We start from the raw sequence: 18,378 nt of genomic DNA, 5'->3' as shown, positions 1-18,378 counted from the left end.
GTGCACATTTTCAGCATGACGTCTCTGATCCACTGGAGAAAGGACACTTTGATCCTCTCTTCTTTCATCTATAACTGCTTCAGACAACAAAGTGTATGCAGAAAATTGGTGAAGATTAAGATAAGATATCCTTTATTAGTCCCACACTGGGGAAATTTACAATTTGCACGACTGTCTGTGTCCTATGTGTTGTGTTGTATTATTTTTGTTATTTTGACTTCAAAATGGCGCCGCGAGAGTGGCTGCCATTCCAGCAGCTCCTATATTTTGTTGTTCTACTTCTTCCTTTCATAACTTTGCTGCTGTGAATTGGGAATTTCTCCATTGCGAGACTAATAAAGGTTTTCTTATCTTATCTTATGTATTGTATTGTATATCCAGCCCTGGATAAGGCTCGCTAAAGCAAATTAGATGCATCAACTTCAAACTAAAATACCAAAATTGCAAATTGTCCTCTCTTTTAAAAAAATGTAGAGAATGTAGATTTTGCCATCATTTGTTTCCAATCCCTCTTTTAAAATGAGTACATCTACCTGTATATCTATATTTGAGCAAAGAGTTTTTACTGGCCTCTGATTTCAAAACTAGTTATTCATCAATTTGGTTTTTGCGTTTAATATGTGAGGCATATATTTATTTGGGTTCACAGTCAAAACGACCCACCGAAGGAAGCCCTAACGTGAGACCCAAAACCTTGAACCTCAGAACAGTGAGGCAGACATGCTAACCACAACCACTGTGCTGCCTCATGTATCTCCAAAACCCCAGTATTAGAAACACCAGTCATATGCAGCTGTATGTAAATTACAATAACAAGCACGTATAAAGTAATACGCCGGTGCACACCAAAGTGGTCATTAACTGTCTTTGTAAAGGGAAAACGTTTAATCAAGTATTTCGTTGCACCTTGCAAAGTCCCTACGTGAAATGAATGCAATCATTTGGCTCGAATATACAACCACATTTCTATACTACATTTTGGCAAAGAAATGGTCGAGTAGTTGCTACCGAATGAAACATAAATGTGTAAACAAGAGGACAGGTGGTCAATGACGCATACCTACAAACAAAGCGACACTACACTGGTGATCAAGTATTTGGACTCTCAACAATACCTCGGCTGGTGACATTTTCTCGATCTTTGCAAGCTTTAATGGGTGATAAAGAGGCGACTAAGAGCTATCCTGATAGACTAGGTCGCTCCATCTTCGGATGCTAAAAACTAGCTTTAGCAAGAACGGGAGACATCTCTCACCAGTTTGCACGGTGCTCACACACTTGACCGCAGAGCTCACATAATAGTCTTCTTCTGGCCGGTCGAGATGAATGCTGACACGGCCTCGTCGGTAGAAACAAGGACGCGTAAAAGCCCGGTTAGGCCAACACTAAACAGTGGCAACTCTGGCTGTACTCCTTAGAACGACTTCCGCACCGTGGTGGCAACGTACGGAAGCCGAAGAGGACGGTACATGAAACGGACAGGCAGAATCGCGTCACTATCGCCTTCCTGAACAAAAATCACAAGTTTTTTATGTTCTTCCATTGCCAGGCAGACACATAGCGAGTAAGTGTTTGGAACGTCTGCCTCGCAGTTCTGAGGTCAAGATTCGAAATTCAACTCAGGCCTTCCTATGTTCCTATGATCAAAACGTCAAAGTATAGTAACACAAAATTCCACAAACATGTATGTTGGGTTCTTTGAAGTTTTTAGATTGTGAGTGTGTATATGATTTTAATTCGTTTTACCTTTAATGCGCCCTGTTTCCGGGGGTCCACCCAGTCCCATTCCGACGAGGGGGCCATAGGAGGCCGACCTAAAGTGCCCCATCCACCAAAATACACGAATACATTATATATACTATATACATATTTTAATTGAAATGGTAAATCAACCACAACTTTTATGTTACCTTTGTATTAATTTATTTTATATTTAATTTTCCATCCATCCATCCATTTCCCAAACCGCTTATCCTCGCTGTTTATAATAAAAGAAAACGGTAATCAAATTCCCATGCTTTCCATAAACAACAAAGAATAAGGACATAAAAACATTTTTAAAACTCCAGTGAGTGACGTGTGTGGAGTTGGGTGTGGCTTTCCAGCTTGAGCTGAACGTCTAAAAATAGCTCTAAGAAAAAAAATGGCAGAGCTGAAGTTACCCATAACTCGACAAATCGAGAGCGGGATTATTCTGGAGTGTGAATCTCCTCAGGTCAACGTGGACCTCCGAGACGTGGACGATTGTTTCATTTATGACCGCCACGGAACGGCCATCCCGTTCAAGAGTTTATATCAAGAAAGGAAGTCGATCATTATTTTTGTACGGGTAGGGAGAAACTTCATTTAACAGCCATTTGGCCGGAGCGGTTGAACAAGCCTTTGAAAGTAGCAGAACGTGACATTGGGGCTTTATGCTGAGATCTCTTAAAATGTAAAGGACACCGGGGGGTTCATTATGAATGCACACGAAGATGACACTTTGTTTGTAACTGGGGGTCTTGTGGTCGTGGAGTTTAACCTCTCCCAAAAAATGTCTCTGCAGAATTTCTTATGTTACAGCTGCAAAGACTATGTGGATGATCTGAGCATAATACCCAAAGAGGTTCTGGAGGTAAGTCCTGACTGCCGACTGCCAAATACTACCAATACGACAAATACTAATACTGTACTAATAAAATGCAATGATAAAGTAAATAAAACATAGCGCACTTTTGCCTACTTAAAACAATTCTCTAGTGTTTTAATAAAACGTATGTAATGTGGCTAACAAATTACCCCGAGGGGAATTTACACACCACATTTCTTGTCTAGTTGAAATTAGCTTGCGAGCGACTGAATACGCATGTACACATCCTGTTGGCAACCAGGCAGCTGTGAGGGTGTTGAGACGATGCAAGTGGCTTCTCCTTGCAGAGCCCAGAATGTGGAAAAATGTCTGTGCCTGTGCCCATAAAGCAGTCCTTCTTAAATAATTGTGCACGATGTGATGCCCTTAAACCCTGAGGAGCATGTTTTTTGTTTGTTTGTTTGCCGTTCTAGAATAAGGTGCAATTGCACATACGCTACAGTGGGTGGCAGTAGCGCCCCCTTTTTTTTTTGAAGTTCAGGCCATTTGATGCACTTCAAATTTGCTCTTAGAGACAAGAAAACAATATGAACAAATGTATTCTTTGTTGGAAGTTTGTCTCCACTTTTTTTTCTTTTCTTTAACGTTAATAAGAATACAATGTTAATTTTGCGGTGTGCTTGTAACACTTTTATAGACAAGTTATTCTACTCATACTCGTGGTGGAGAGTTGCAGGGCACAAGATGTTTTCTTCTTCCAAGGGGGAGCATAACAAAATAATTAAGAAGCACTGCCATAGAGACAATTAAAGCATTTTCACTCATAGAGGCAGCACTTCATACACTTTTATTCTGGCTTGGTACTGGCTGGGTATTACTGTAGTGACTGGTAATCGGATCAGAACTATCTGCATGAACAGTAAACTGATGAATGCTTCCAACAAGATTCAATGCAGCTCTGCTTACCTTTTGGCTTTGGTAGTGTTTCAGAAGGTGAAGTTCCATGGCTTGAAAATGGCATATTTTTGCACATCACAGCTTCCAAGTCATGGATGAAGAAACATGCTGTGGTGGCGGTTAGCTAAATAAGCCAAAGTATACAATCTGGATGTATTAGCTACTAGTTACCAAAAAGACAGAACAGACAGTGGACAAATACAAAGTCCATAGTTGTACAGACGAATAAAAAAAATATCTTTTTGCATATTTTTTTCCTTGCAGGATGCCGACGTTAGTTTAGTTGTCATTGGTCAGTCTGCTCATCTTCACATACAGGTTGGCACTTCTCTGCTTGTCTCTTTTTTTTTTTTTTGTGATTACTGTCTTCATGTAGCATCCAGTCAGGTTTTGATGTCTCGTCCAGCCTTTCTGTTCGCTGACAGGATATGCTCATGAGATCTACGTGGACCCTGAGAGGCTCATTTACCACAAGCTAGGGATGAAACGAGAAGAGAAGTTTACAGTCTCAGGTAAACTCAGTAAACACAGATCAATGCCACATTAATGCCATAAATGAGTATTCGTTCCGTGTGTGTGTGTGTGTGTGTGTGTGTGTGTGTGTGTGTGTGTGTGTGTGTGTGTGTGTGTGTGTGTGTGTGTGTGTGTGTGTGTGTGTGTGTGTGTGTGTGTGTGTGAAGCCCAACCGAGTCCTCATGTGAAGTCTGGTATCTTAATGGGCCAAATGAGGAGTATATGGAGAGCCATGACGAGTCCTGTATTCGACTTCCAGGGTGATCTTCATCAGCAAGGTGGTGCTATCATTGCTGGACCAGGTCAGATTTCCTCTCTCGAAACACTATTCTATCACTGCAGATCAGTGGTTTGCAAAATAACATGTATTGTGCGTGAGGTAATAAAAAATGTAACGTAAATGCTTAAAAATCCAACAGTTCTTCAAGATTATGTGCATATGTAATGAACTCAAATGTTAAATCCAACGTAACTGTATTTAGGCAGTGATTGGTTTGCCTGAAGCAGTGATTCTTTGGTATACCTCACTTTGAGAAGCCATCATGGGGCTTATTCATGCTCAAAGGTCCCACCATTTTTTTGTCAGGCTCTCAAGTGCATTTCTGCCATTTTGACATGAACCATCTGGACCACATGCCCATTAACTGGCTGCTGGAGCTCGCCGGTGTTCAAGGCACTCTGAACTTCAGCAATAAACCCAAGGTCATCCATTTGTAACTGGCTGGCCTGAACCAAAGCGGACCCATTTGCTTCTACCTTGCAACACAGGACTTTGCGGTACTGTGTGTTGGAAAAAATTTTGGGGAGTACACACCAGTGGACCAATCCCAAATTGGCTGCTAAACACCTGAATAAGTCTGACATGTCTTAATATGATATTCAAGAGCATACATATTCATACAGTACAGTGTTCCCCCTCTACATGATATATCCGTGTTTATCATTTCCACCCCTGCTATATCCACATTGTGGGATTTATCTGCAGTTATTAGCAATATATTTTTTTATAATATACAGCACTTTTACTGTAACGTGGAAAAAGAAAACCACAGTCGCCGGTGCACTTTCAGCCGTGCACTGATAACACCAAGAGAACAGCAAAACACAATTTGCACAGTCACCCAGGAGCTGCGGTTGCCCACAGCTCACACCCTGAGACTCTCGCATCCCACCAGGCCTCACCTCTTCATCTAAACACACAGACAGTACAATAAGTATTTATTATACATTTTATGCTGACATGTTTTTATGTTCACAAATACATTTGCAATGTGTTTAAAAGTATTTTAATACATCTAAATGCGTTTAAAGTGTGTGGGAGGGATAAAACTATCAAATAACTTGATATGGGGTCTCAATTTTTTCCTCAGACCACAAAAGGCGAGGATTTAGCTGCATCAACTGTGATGTTTCTCCATTAATGTTATTCTTCCCTGTCATTACCTGATCTACTTCGCTACCCAACTCACATTCTTCGAAAGATACTGACTTTTAAACACTTTGTTGCATGGACGAATGTTGCTACGAAAGGGAGAGCTTTTGGGATAAACATTTTTAATCGAACAACTTTTTGGATTTTGATTGTAAACGGCACAGTGCTTTAGGCCAGCATGAAAGGCCTCGCCGGTCCACCAATGATGGATGAATGGCTTGGGTGGCTGTGTTTTTTTGTTTTGTCTTTTCGGTTTCCACAAAACTCTCCCGCTCTTGATCTGCAGCACAATATTTGAATGCGTCTCCATGCAGCGCATCTGGCACGGCAGATGACGTCAGCGCCCTTGCATGGTCGCGGAGATAGGATAGGCTTTATTCGAGCGGCGGGATCGCGTCTCACACGCGGTGCAGGTTCGCCTACTGCACAACACTACACGCTACGTCACATGCAGGAGGCTCTGGCGGCACAGAACCTGCCCCCCGCCTAGTTTGCACGTCACCGACACCAACAGAGAAGAGGGGCTTGCAAGCACCGTTGATATTTTAGGTGCATCGCGAACACGCAGATCCAGGGGAAGACGACGTGGCCGTGCCGCAGGCGGAATCCTAATCATGGGTGCCGTGCTGCAGCCCTGAAGGCAACATGAAGCGCAAGAGCGAGAGGAGGCGAGCGGAGTCGAGGAGAAAGAAGTGCTGCGCAGCCCAGCACGGCTCAGAGGCGGAGCCAATCTCGGATATTTACATTGAGATTTCAGGTAAGGGTGGTCGCACGATGAACTCGGCCAACTTTAAACCGAGTTGTCACATCACTGCGGTCAGGCCAGCCTCCATTCGCAAAATTGAAGTCAAGCCAGCTGCCACAGCGATTGTTAATACTCTGCATTACGGTAATCGACCGCCAGCGAGCGGCGTTTGTCACCTTCAAAATAAAAGCCCTCCTACTAGTGTATGCATGTCGGTGGTTTGGATTTAAAATGTTACAAAGAATCACTTAGCGCCCAGGCAACGATCATTACATTAATGAAGTGCACTTGATTTTTTTTTATTGCTGTATGAATTTCAGGCAAATAACTTGCCTTAGTTATAGGGCAGATTGACACCTCAAATATGGCGAATACGCTGATGGATGCAACAACGAGCCAGCTCGCTTAAGACTGGGTCTGTGTAATTTTATTTTTTATTATTTTTTTTTTTACAAAAAATTGGAAGACTGGGTCGCCCGAATGACTGTGATTGGGCTCAAAGACAATGCAACCGCCTTGTTAGCGTTCCCGCAGCCTATTGCGTGTCAGACCAGGAGAACTTTAAAATAAAATGGGAGGGATTGATGGCATCTTCCTCGAATGGCATCAAGCGTTGAATGTCTGTCGGCCAATAGCGTTTCGCCGTGACGGAAGGGCGGAGCCAGAGGCCAGCTCTAGTTGAGCATAGTGCGCACTTTCTTCACTTGAAACTCACCCATCGTGCTCATCCACAAGATACTTCTCGGAACGTCACCGTCGGACTTTTAACTTTTACCACAACGCAGGAACTGTGTTGCACGATTGTCCTCTAGTTCTGATTTTACACGTGAGTTTTCCACATGAGTATGTGCACGTTCTTGTGAGGGAAAATCAGGTTGGCCGTGTTCAAAACAGCTCAGGTCAACATGACCGCCGCGGACGATGTGTCGTCACAATGCGTTGAGCTCCTCAAGGGTAAGATCGCAATGGGAGAAAAAAAGGGAAATCTAACTTAATCGGAGCCTGCAGACTTGACAGCATGCACGGCAAAACAAGTAACTCAATTATTCGTTTACACTTTGTAGATCAATTGTATTTCGCCATCCTTCAACAAAAGATCAAAAGTACGACAGAGCGGCACTGCTTCTGCATAGACGAAGAGCTGGCATATGAGAAGTAAGTCAACAGTCTCATCCTATTGGACTTTTACCCCTGTGCTTTACATTGTGGATGTACTTCAGCAGTACTAAAGGTCATTTTAAATGTGGGCGGATCCCACTGAAAAGCTTGTTCATTTTTTTTAAACGTGCATTACAGCAGACGTGGATTTTTGTTCACACTGATTTGGCGATCAAGTTCCAGACAATCTATGGGTGATTTTTCTTCTATGTGTGTGCAATAGTAGTTTCTTTGCATATTTGCAGTTCACCATTCACAACTTAATGCCCCCAATCCCCACTTTGGAATCTATTCTTAGCTATTTGCTGAAAAAGACTCCAATGTGTAGTTTATGTGCTCCCCCTGAAATGCTGTCAGATGTCACCAAAGCCCAAGAATTAGTGTCAAGGAAGTGTGGTGAAGTGATACAGCTCGGCAAAGACAAAAACTTTGTGTTGGGGAGGAGCCAAGTTCAGCCTTGGTGGTTAATGGAAATTAAAGAGAATCCTCACTATATAATCTACACCATTTTAAAAAGTAATAATAAAAAATAGGTTACTTGCAGCACAGATTCAGACTACCCCTAAATGGTGCCACTTTGCCTCTAAATTTTGAGGCAGTCCATGTAAAATGTTCATCTACTCATGCATGCGCAACTAGTAAATTTGCAGGTTTAAAAATATATATATAATTCTTGAATCATTGTTGCTACTGTCAAACTCTATTTTTCAGTAATTTATGTTATGTTTATTACGGACATGCATATGATGTACACCACATACATACATCAACAAGCGGGAGAAAAAAATATATCATCAATATAGTAAAAAATGTATTGCTTTACATTGTGCATGCCTACATTTTCTCCTTGCACCCTTAAAATGTTAGGTTAGGGGCCACTGTGCTGAGGGGGGGGGGGTTGTTTAGCTTTCCATTTTTTTCCTTTCGTAATCCAATCAAAATCATCTTTTATATCTACCGAAATGATCTTTGTCTGATCTTTACATTAGTTTGATGTTTTTGAACATTTAAGTGGGAGAAACTAGGCAAAAAGAAAAAAAATCTGAGAATTTATTAGAAGAGGTCAAATACTTCTTCATTTACCCTGGATGCTCTTTCAGAGACACCATAATTGGGCCTTTGACATTTTTAATCAAAAAGGGAGGAGTACCACCCAAATTGAGCAGAATTATCTGCATATGTGCATCAATGAAGGAAAAGTACTTAAGTGTGTCACGCAAGCTTTTATCGAAAAGATCGCAGTCATTCTCTTGCTTTTAAATCTCTTGCAGTTTCTACGCAGACTTTGGCCCCCTCAACCTGGCCATGTTTTATCGCTTCTCTTGCAAGTTGACAAAGAAGCTCAAGGTAATTAGGACACTCTCAGGTCCACTCCCCCCCCCCCCCCCCCCCCATAGCAAATAATGGAATGAGAAATAATCCGATCCCGTGTCAAACTTCATATACGGTAGAATCTTGAAACTTGTTTTCTATTAGTATCAAAACTATGAAGTTCTGCTAATTATTAACATAACCAAAGTTCCTTGTTTCAAGTAATGTGAGTGTAAATTGCTGTTTGTGGACAAATATCCGGCAATTGCCTAAGATGATAATGATAGAAAATGGATGGCTGTACAATTTCAGGGGGCGTCCGACTTGACATTCCATTGTCTGCTATCGCGTTGTATTCTGTCTGTGAAGTATGTAGAGGTTGTTTTTACTGTGAAATAATTGCAATTTATCACCTACCGCATCTTTTGCTTTACTCTCACATATCCTCCGCGACATTCAAAACATGCCACAGCTCAACATCCTTTCATTCGGTTCCACATCTGTTCAAACAAAGCGGCAACACCCAGCAGGGCTTATGTGTCATGTTAATTGTACAATTACAATGTCCCCGTCAGGTAAACAGATGGCCTCATATGTCACTTCATGTCTCTGCACAGTCCATTACACTTTCGCGGAAGAAGATTGTATTTTACACCTGCGGTGACCAGAAGAAACAAGCCAACGCTGCCTACCTGATTGGCTCATATGCAGTGAGTAGAAACTGCATATATCCCTTGTATAAAACTGCTCTACGATTTCAGTTATTTATTTGTTTGTTTCTTGAAATGTGTGTGTGTGTGTGTGTGTGTGTGTAGGTAATGTACCTGAACATGATGCCAGAGGAGGCCTACAGTCTGCTGGTGGCAAAGAACCGCACGTACATTCCATTCAGGTAAAATCGGTCAATTAAATTTGTTCTGTATCTAGCCTATTATTAGTGACTACAACTGTTGATTATAAAACGTCCTGCGATATTTGGTGCTTTAATTTAGCAATTGGCGGCACGGTGGACCTAGTGGTTAGCACGTTCGCCTCACAGTGCCGTAGGTGCGGGGTTCGATTCCGGCTTCACTGTGAGAGTGTTTGTACGTTCTCCCCGTGCCTGTTTCCTGCGGGTATTCGGGTTTCCTCCCACATTCCAAAAACAGGCATGGCAGGTTAATGGAACACTCTAAATTGTTTTCTTTCTTTCTCAGAGATGCCTCGTTTGGAACCTGCATGTACAATCTGAGCATCCTGGACTGCCTCCGTGCTGTCCACAAGGTAAGTCTCTTCCCCAACCATAATTGCAGAGTCATGTGCCTCCCCCTGATGAAATTCTCCTCCTGCCAGGCCCTGCATTACGGCTGGCTTGACTTCTCCGACTTTGACGTGGAGGAATACGAGCACTACGAGAGGGCAGAAAATGGAGATTTGAACTGGATCATTCCGGGAAAGTTTCTCGCCTTTAGCGGGCCTCATCCCAAAAGCAAAATCGAGAACGGCAAGTTTAGTCCAGCACGTGACGTTTCTCAAAACAGCGTTAAATGTACTACCTCGCATTCATGCCTCTTGTTTCCAACTTCAGGCTACCCTCTGCATGCACCCGAGGCCTACATTCCTTACTTTAGGAAGCACAACATCACCAGTGTCATCCGGCTCAACAAAAAGATGTATGACGCCAGGCGCTTCACCGACTCGGGCTTTGAACATCATGACCTATTTTTTGTGGACGGGAGCACGCCCAATGACGCCATTGTCCGAAAGTTCCTCAATATCTGTGAGAACGCAGAAGGAGCCATTGCCGTCCACTGCAAAGGTATAACGCCGACCGAGATTGAATCAGCAACGGTGACTGAACTAAGTTCTCTCCGCAAATTAATTTCAGCTGGTCTGGGGCGAACCGGCACTCTGATTGGCTGTTACATGATGAAGCATTACTGCATGACTGCGCCGGAGGTCATCGCTTGGATTCGGATCTGCCGTCCGGGGTCCATCATCGGGCCTCAACAGAACTTTGTTGAAGAGTAGGTGCATAAGTTAAATGAAATCAAATAGCTTGCATTAATTTTTTGCCAGGGAAAAAAAACGTCTGCACGTAAATAAACATCAAACTAGATGATAATCAATCGCGCCTCTGCTGGGTGCAGCCAAGTTCTGCACTCTGTTCTCATCTTTAATCGATAAATGTGGTGTGATGTTTCCTTTCAGGAAGCAGAACAGTCTGTGGGCAGAGGGTGATGTCTTCCGGGAGAAGATGCTAAACGAAAAGAAGAATGGTAAACTGGCCGTGACCAGAATCCTCTCTGGAGTTGATGACATAACCATTAACGGCAGCAACAAGATCAGGACATCCAAGAAAGGAGCGACCGAAATGGTACGGTTTTGTAAAATAATACCCGAATGAATATGCCGCTATTTGTAATATTTGTTTCTGCGCTTTTATTGATTTATTTTTGCCGACAAATTCACAGTATAATGACGATGAGGAGCGGAATGGCTTGACACAGGGTGACAAACTACGAGCCCTGAAGAGCAAGAGGCAGGTCAGATCCTCTAGCTCATTATCGTAAGTACTAAGATAGACCTCCCCTCTCGTGTACCGCCTCAATCAACCGAAATGTGATTTTCCACCCTGGAAAAGAGCAATGTTTTTGTCACATTTGATCATTGAATTGGACGAGCACCCGAAGACCATATTTATTCGATTTGGGGCATGCTGTCTTATAAATACTGCTGTGAAGCGATTAGCTACGTTAACCGGTTGTATTCTTGCAGTTGACGTCATCTGGTTCTTTGCTGTAAATAGTATTGAGGTCTAGGAGGAACGTACGCCACGCTTTCATCTATTTGTCGTGATTGATTTTATGTCAGGAAAGAGTAGAGTCACGTATGAAGAGTGATTTGGGAAGGCATTTTGTGTTGTTCCCTCAGGCAAGCACAGCTTTGTAGAAAGTAGGAGGCCAAATGAATATGGAGCTCTTGGGATATTTGCAGTCAATAGGAAGCTGGCAAATGGAACACGTTTGTGTCGGGCGTTGAACTCGTCATTGTCTTTACAATGAGACATTGATTTGAGATTACAGCCGTGTGCTCTGGTTGCCAACCAGTCAACTAAAGTCAGCTGAGACAGGCTCCAGCTCACCCACCATCCTCATGAAGACAAACATAGAAAATCGATGGATGTGTTGTGATTATATTTGAAGTAATCATGCATGTTGAGGAATCATTACATTTCTTCAAATATTCCTCTCCTAGCGCCATAGGCGGAAAATAATTATCACTATTGCTGAATCATAGCAATCCCCAGATAGTCAGCACTCAGTGGCTGTCCCATGAGATGTCAGAGCACTGTATTTTCCGCACTATAAGGTGTTTCGGAGCATAAGGCGCACCTTCAATGAATGGCCTATTTTAAAACAGTTTTCATATGTATGGCGCGTAGAATAGAAGCTGCAATAGTGGCTGCGATTGCGTTATGCATCCACTAGATAGAGCTATGCTAAAGGGAATGTAATACAGCTTTATTTATATATTTATACAGCTGCTGCAGCTGTAACAAAGTGCCTTACAGAACATTTAAAATACTACATCCAAGAAATCTGAATATTGACCCATATATAAGGTGCATCGGATTATAAGGCGCACTGTCGGCTTTTGAGAAATTTGAATGCTTTTAGGTGTACCTCATTGTGCGGAAAATACAGCAAATACTGAGCAGGTGTTTACAGTGGATGCTATCGAAAACACTCTCCTCTACTTCCATAGCGGCATTCCGATCTATGTAAAAGTCAACTGTGTTACTAGTAAAATGATGAAACATTGAACATGAAGCCCCTGTGTGGCTTAATTGCATTAAGTTCCGTTTACAGTTCGATCATGGCCCATTATTGTCAAACTTCAGGTTATATGACTGGCAGGGTATGTGAAGTTCCATTGCTAAGTGAAAGTAGAATAACATGGAAAGAAATCGCACTTTTTTTTTACTTAGCATAGCAATAGCAAGGCAAAGACCAGACGATGAATTGGACTTTTCGTTGTATATGAACTAATGGCAGGATCTCATTTTGGCCATCATTACCTGTAAATCCGGCATAGTCGACTGGCTCCTGCCAATCTTCCCATGTGGCTCTGTTGTCCCTGTGCCAGGCAGGTGGTAATGCTCTGCTGCGGCCTCACAGGCGCGCTCTGGCCAGTGTCTTGCCTGTCGTTTAAAAGATAGCTGAGGGAGAGTGGTGTTGTGGACAGGAATGAAATGGATGTGAGGTTTGAAGGAGGTAAGAGCATGTCACTTCCCATTTTTAAAGCTGCAGTCAATACTTGTTCCTGTTAAAATGGATGGCTGATTTAATTTTTTTCCCCCTCCTTTGCCGCGACACGGATATGCAATAAGTACAGTACATGCACTACAATTACTCTTGCCTCTCATAGACTTGCTGTTCTGCTGTATTTGCTAACAGCTGTGCATTGGTCTGCAGCATAACAGACTTCAATGTCCGGTGCTTGGATTCCATTGATTAATGCTCCTGGTGAAGACTACCTATTAGTAAACGGAGCGCCCCCACTCCCTTCCTCCCCCACTGTATTTTAGAAAAGGCTTGTTCAATCATCTCAACTGTTGAAATGAGATTTCCCTTGATCCTCACTTGACCATAGTGGATTCTAAATGCCCTTATCTCTGAAGGAGTAGTAAAGCCACATTGAAACTATGGCTGCATTAACATTGTTGTTAATTTTTTTTTTTTTTTGCCTATATGTGACATGTATCACGTTTTTTTTGGGGGGGGGGGGGGTCATGCACTGTACAATTCAGTTTGCTTTCAAATCCGACTAATGCCTCTCGAGATTTGGAAATAAGTGGAATGTGGATCCAATGCGTTTGCAGCCTAGATGCTCGGATTTGATTTTTTTTAAAGTCCAAATTGGGCATCCTGCCGTGCAGTGTCAATGTAGCAAATGAGAATAAAGCTGAATAAATCGTCAAAATTACCTCCTATTCATATATCATCTATTTGGACCATTGTATGTCATTGGCATAGCTGGATTAACATGGCTGCATCCAACCAAAATGGCTGACTTCCTGTTCAGTTTTGTGTATGGGTCTTTGAGACTGTTATGTTGAGAATTTTTACAATTGGTCAGTTTTCGGGCCCAAATATTATAAAATTGCACTATTTTGAATAGAAAGAAGTTATTATAAATCTAGGGGAGGCGTAAACAAGGCATTTTTTGGTGCGGTAATTTGTAATATCACAGCTTGACACATATCGTTTCCGTGAGGCCCTAATACTCCTTTTGTACATCTGAGCGCAAGACGGTCGGTGTTGTGCTGGGATCAAATGACCTTCTGCCAAGGGAACATTGAGGCAGGGTGGAGATGTCCTTGCACTTTCAGCCGTGTGGTTTATCGGTGTTGCGAAAGAACCCATCTAATCCTCATCTGAGCCCCCACCATCTGGCTTCACTGTTTAACACTGAAGAGCGTGTCATATTTCACCGCAAACAATGTAGAAAGCACCTTTTCCGCCTCCCTCCACTCACCTTCCATGCATGGCAATGGGCACGACATCCTCAGACATGCACGCCTCACAGATGCCTTCTATCTATCTGTGTCTAATGGTCACTAAATATTCGGCAGCGTTCACACGGCTTAATTGCCTGTTTTATTACAACTGAGACTGGATCAGTACAAGTGTAACTTTGGAGCTTGTTTACTCTTGATATTTGCATTCACCAGACATTTCATTACAGTGTACCGAACTGATATATTTCTGATACGTCATTTCACTAGCATGTGCAGGTGTACCTAACGTTGTGGTCTGTGAGTGTAAACAGTACATGTTCACTTTGTGGGATACTTTTCCATTTGCCGTATTTTATTAATACGCAAATTAGATTTTTGCCATCCTAAAGGTCAAATCGGTACATTTTCCAATGTGATTGACTCAACGTCTGTGTTTTTGTTCTTTTTACAATCATACTGTTGCACTTTTCAATAAACCAGCACATATTTAATTAAATCACCATATCTCATCAGTCCATTTGGGCGGACGCTGGTGAAGCTAACTTTCCAAAAAAAAAAAAAACTATCTTCGCAGAAGTGTCTTAGTTTTGATGATTATGCTGTTAAGCAATAATATCTCAAGACAATCGCAATTGTTTTATTGATCCAGTCCCACTGTAAAAGTAGAGCATCATAGACTGTGTGTCCCGCCCAGTCGTCTCTTGTCTCTCCTTCCTTTTTTTTTTTTTTTTTTTGGACGATACGCTCCTTTTTTTTGTTGCTTTGTTTGCTCTTGATGAATTTGTCCTCCTTCTAGATGGCTGGTAGCCATGCTGCTCTCCTCCCTGTGTAGCCTTGCCCTGTGGTGGATTGTGTATGGCTTCCCTTCTTCCATCAAGCATTTCTGTATAGACGGGTTAGGATTTCTATGAGTTCCATCGGCCGGTGAACCCCCTCAAAAAATGTGTGCTGCCCCCCCTCCCTTTCTGGATCAATCACTGAGAATGCTGTAAGTGAGCCCCCCTCTTTAATTCCCAAGCCAGATCAGACATACAAATTATAGGAAAAAATGATTAGACCTCCTTGTTTTCTTCAATTTCTTTTTTTTTTTTTTTAAATGCCCGGTACCACTGAATGTGTATCTTCTAACTGACAGAAAAGAAAACTCGGAATGCCTCAACGCACTGTTTTTGCCAGTGCAATGTCATAGCCATTGATGTAAGAAGTGAAGTGATTTGGGTTTTCAAAATAATGGAAAATGGTGAGAAATACTCTCAAAATAAAATCTTATGAGCTATTTTATTATTGTTTGTCCATACAAAGGCTTTAATTGAATACCGAAAGCCTCCGGCCCGTTTTCAGTGCAGAGATTATTATTTATTTTATTTTTAATAGTTCCAACCATTACTTTAGAAACATCACTCCTGTCTTTCTGTTGATTCAAGATGCCCGTTCTTAAGTGGTTAATTCACTCAGACATTTCAGCCTTGTATTGCAGGGTTGATGAGAAACGGCGTTAACTACAGCCGTGTAGAGGAAAGGGTTGTCCATCCAGAATGTGCATTTACCCTACTAGTATTTTGCTCTCCTAATCTCACCTGTCTGTATTGAGTGCAAAATTAGTCTGAAATCAATCTGCCATAGCCTCGGCCACCTCGACGGTCACGCCAATCGTATGTTTTCACAGGCAGGAGGAGAATAAGATTCACACCAGGTCAGCATCGCAGTCTCTCAAGTAAGCTTTGCTCTGTATTTATATCCCAATTACGCATCCACTGATCATTCCACTTAAAACATGCTAGCAATGACCTATTTCCCCTGCAGCAGGGCCGTCCTTCAGGCCAGCGTACAGAGCTGTAAAACGGGCATCAACTCGATGGCTCTGTCAGACCCCTCAGACACCAGAAAGAGGACCCGAACCTCACTGCCCGCCAGTGGAGTAGCATGCAGGTAGGAAGCCAGTATGATGCTTCGAAGGTAGTACTAGAAAGTCACATATCTACTACCAATTAGTACAGTATGGTTCGCAAATTATGCCCAAACCGCCTCCTGATTTATGACCCTGTCCCTTTCCTACAGCGGCGAGGTAACTCAAATATACACACAAATTGGAACGCACTGTGGTCACCTTTTACATACACGAATGCAGTACGAAAGTCATTATGGTGAAAGTCTGTATGAAAAACACCCCAAGATCAAAAGTATGAAGCAATGTCATGAAAAATAAAAACGAATAGAAGATGGAAACCGGTGAATTGCACACACTCCATCACCTCAGAACGGCACGACAAAGCAAAGTCAGAAGCGAAAACTCCCTTCGCCCTTCATCAGAAAATAAGGAAACAAATTGTTTTCCAGACCAAACTGTACCATCGTGAATGTGTCGTGTCAGTGCCTAATATGTCATGAACAAGGCAACCCAGAGGCTATAGCCACTCTTGAAGCCCAACTTAAAGGTGTCCCCTCTCTCTGTCAGCTCCTCCTGTCACAGTCCACTGGTCAACTCCCTGGTCAACTTGCATGTAGTGGCCAGCAACAGGGAACCAGTGTGTTGTGAGCCCTGTGGCGGCCATAGCGATGCCACCAACACGTGCACTCCCGTCAACTTAAACGTGGCGCACTTGCAGGCAAGCTCCGCTCAGACCCACGTGAAGACTTACTGAGACAAACAAGCACAATGCATTTCCTCTGGGCAAGCTCGCTTTAACAACTAGCCGGGGCTCTAGACTGCCACCTGTTGGGGCACATGGGCATCCTGATTTCTCAGCAGTATGCCTTTAAAAAAAACAAATTGCACCGGTGTGACCAGATTTTTAAGGGGTCGGGGAGGAAGAGCCTCCATTTGGTTGACCGACAACAGATTCGGCGCATCCTGGTCCGAACCAATTACAGAATGTGAAAGGCACAGCCACCTTCTGATTGGCTGGGGTCAATATATTTGCATGGAGCACTGAAACAAACACACACACACACACACACACACACCAGGCACACAAGCACAATCATTGCCAAAAGTGAGTTTAGAGCCCTGCTAGTTGTAGTTGGGTTTTTGGCAGTAGTTGGATGATTGGATTCACATTTAAGACGGTGTCAAGTCTCATCATTATATAAATTCTTTTTTTTTTGGCTGGGCTGCTGCCACGTACAACCCAACAGAACAGTAATGAACTTTCCTGTCAAGTATCCAAGTCTGTCTGCACTTCCTTTCAACGGCACCGCTTGCATGTCCTCCAAAGACAAGAATTGTTTGGAGTATGACTGGCTATAGCTTCCCTGGTTCCTTCTCATGCCTGTTACTGTCGCTCCTTTTTTCTGGCATCCTCTTATGTGGCATTCCGCTCACGTTTCTGCCTCTTTTCTGTTTCACACACAACAGAGCCTCCGCCGCCGCCTCCAGACGACGTAAAGCTCGCCATGCTTTGCAATCTGAACGATTTTCTAAACTGTGGTATCTATCTTCGACTCACTAAGCTTTTGTTCACATCATGCTTTTCAAGTCTTTGCGGCATGAAAGAGACAAAATTCTGTTTCAATTCATGTTTTCCTCCATTGATATTTCTTCTATTGTTCTTCAGTCACTCCATACCTAAAGCGAGAGCTCCTCTACTACGGTGAACCCGCAGCTGTGGAAACCCCGAAGACTGACTTTTGGATATTAAGAGCATTTTACAACTAGCTGTGTATGCCAAGATTCTAAAAATACATTGTATTTTCCCTTAAAGTTTATCATTTTTATATTCAACATGTGGTCCTAATCATTTTCTGATTGTTAATCCTCACTGGCAGACTGAACATTGATATAAGAATTGTCATCATTTAAATGAATTTTTTTTTTCTTGTAATTAAGTCGCTAGCTCAATGTTGTGCACACTTACACTTTGTCTTATCTCAAAACTATTATGCACTTGTGAGGTTCAAATGTTGCATTTGATGACTGTAAATATTTCCTTAATTGGAAAATGTGTATATATTTTGTACTGTTTTAAATCAAAACCTTACTCATGGAACAGATCCACTATGAATACAGTTTTGAAGCATATACTGTATAATCACTTTTTAAGTAAAAGAATAACAATGCTTCTTTTATTTTCGTCATGTGCACTAACATTGGTTTTATACAATAAGCGGCCTTCATATCTGAGCACGCATGAGAATTTTTTTTTTGTGGCTACTAATCAAACGAGCGGTCATTGAAATGTATGCTAGTACAA

At 42.4% G+C, this 18,378-nt stretch overlaps 3 protein-coding genes across 12 annotated transcripts in view; 2 read left to right on the top strand and 1 right to left on the bottom strand.

Moving 5' to 3' along the window:
• fbxl17 (F-box and leucine-rich repeat protein 17) overlaps nucleotides 1–1,433 on the bottom strand; it is a 198,499-nt gene extending 197,066 nt beyond the window's left edge. Inside the window, exon 1 of the mRNA XM_086112264.1 lies at nucleotides 1,256–1,433. The gene's annotated coding sequence lies outside the window, so the exon portion shown is untranslated. The remainder of the gene's footprint in view (nucleotides 1–1,255) is intronic.
• Nucleotides 1,434–2,137: 704 nt separating this feature from the next.
• prxl2c (peroxiredoxin like 2C) lies at nucleotides 2,138–5,379 on the top strand. Its single transcript, XM_086111345.1, has 6 exons — nucleotides 2,138–2,329; nucleotides 2,546–2,614; nucleotides 3,791–3,844; nucleotides 3,933–4,038; nucleotides 4,207–4,341; nucleotides 4,626–5,379. The coding sequence occupies exons 1-6, from the start codon at nucleotides 2,144–2,146 to the stop codon at nucleotides 4,754–4,756; spliced, it is 681 nt and encodes a 226-aa protein (XP_085967471.1). The 5' UTR covers nucleotides 2,138–2,143; the 3' UTR covers nucleotides 4,757–5,379.
• A 472-nt stretch (nucleotides 5,380–5,851) lies between these two features.
• On the top strand, nucleotides 5,852–18,244 carry cdc14b (cell division cycle 14B). 10 transcript variants are annotated; one of them, XM_086111337.1, is made up of 16 exons: nucleotides 5,852–6,228; nucleotides 7,281–7,371; nucleotides 8,646–8,721; nucleotides 9,261–9,395; nucleotides 9,501–9,577; nucleotides 9,882–9,948; nucleotides 10,018–10,168; nucleotides 10,253–10,483; nucleotides 10,553–10,691; nucleotides 10,876–11,041; nucleotides 11,139–11,233; nucleotides 15,855–15,902; nucleotides 15,995–16,117; nucleotides 16,644–16,794; nucleotides 17,544–17,615; nucleotides 17,743–18,244. In XM_086111337.1, exons 1-15 carry the CDS (start codon nucleotides 6,117–6,119, stop codon nucleotides 17,571–17,573), a joined length of 1,692 nt encoding a protein of 563 aa, XP_085967463.1. In that variant the 5' UTR covers nucleotides 5,852–6,116; the 3' UTR covers nucleotides 17,574–17,615; nucleotides 17,743–18,244. The 10 variants fall into 10 exon arrangements, 9 of the variants coding, with proteins under 9 accessions (XP_085967463.1, XP_085967467.1, XP_085967469.1 ...); XM_086111339.1 differs by having other exon boundaries at nucleotides 5,854–6,228; nucleotides 9,303–9,395; XM_086111336.1 differs by having other exon boundaries at nucleotides 5,854–6,228; nucleotides 15,992–16,117.
• Nucleotides 18,245–18,378: the final 134 nt, after the last annotated feature.

Source organism: Hippocampus guttulatus, chromosome 5 (assembly GCF_054856545.1).
Source record: "Hippocampus guttulatus isolate MCC_2025c chromosome 5, RoL_Hgut_1.0, whole genome shotgun sequence".
Taxonomy (NCBI): Eukaryota; Metazoa; Chordata; class Actinopteri; order Syngnathiformes; family Syngnathidae; genus Hippocampus; species Hippocampus guttulatus.
The sequence above is the reverse complement of the archived record's forward strand: the minus strand, read 5'-3'. Positions and strand labels throughout refer to the sequence as shown.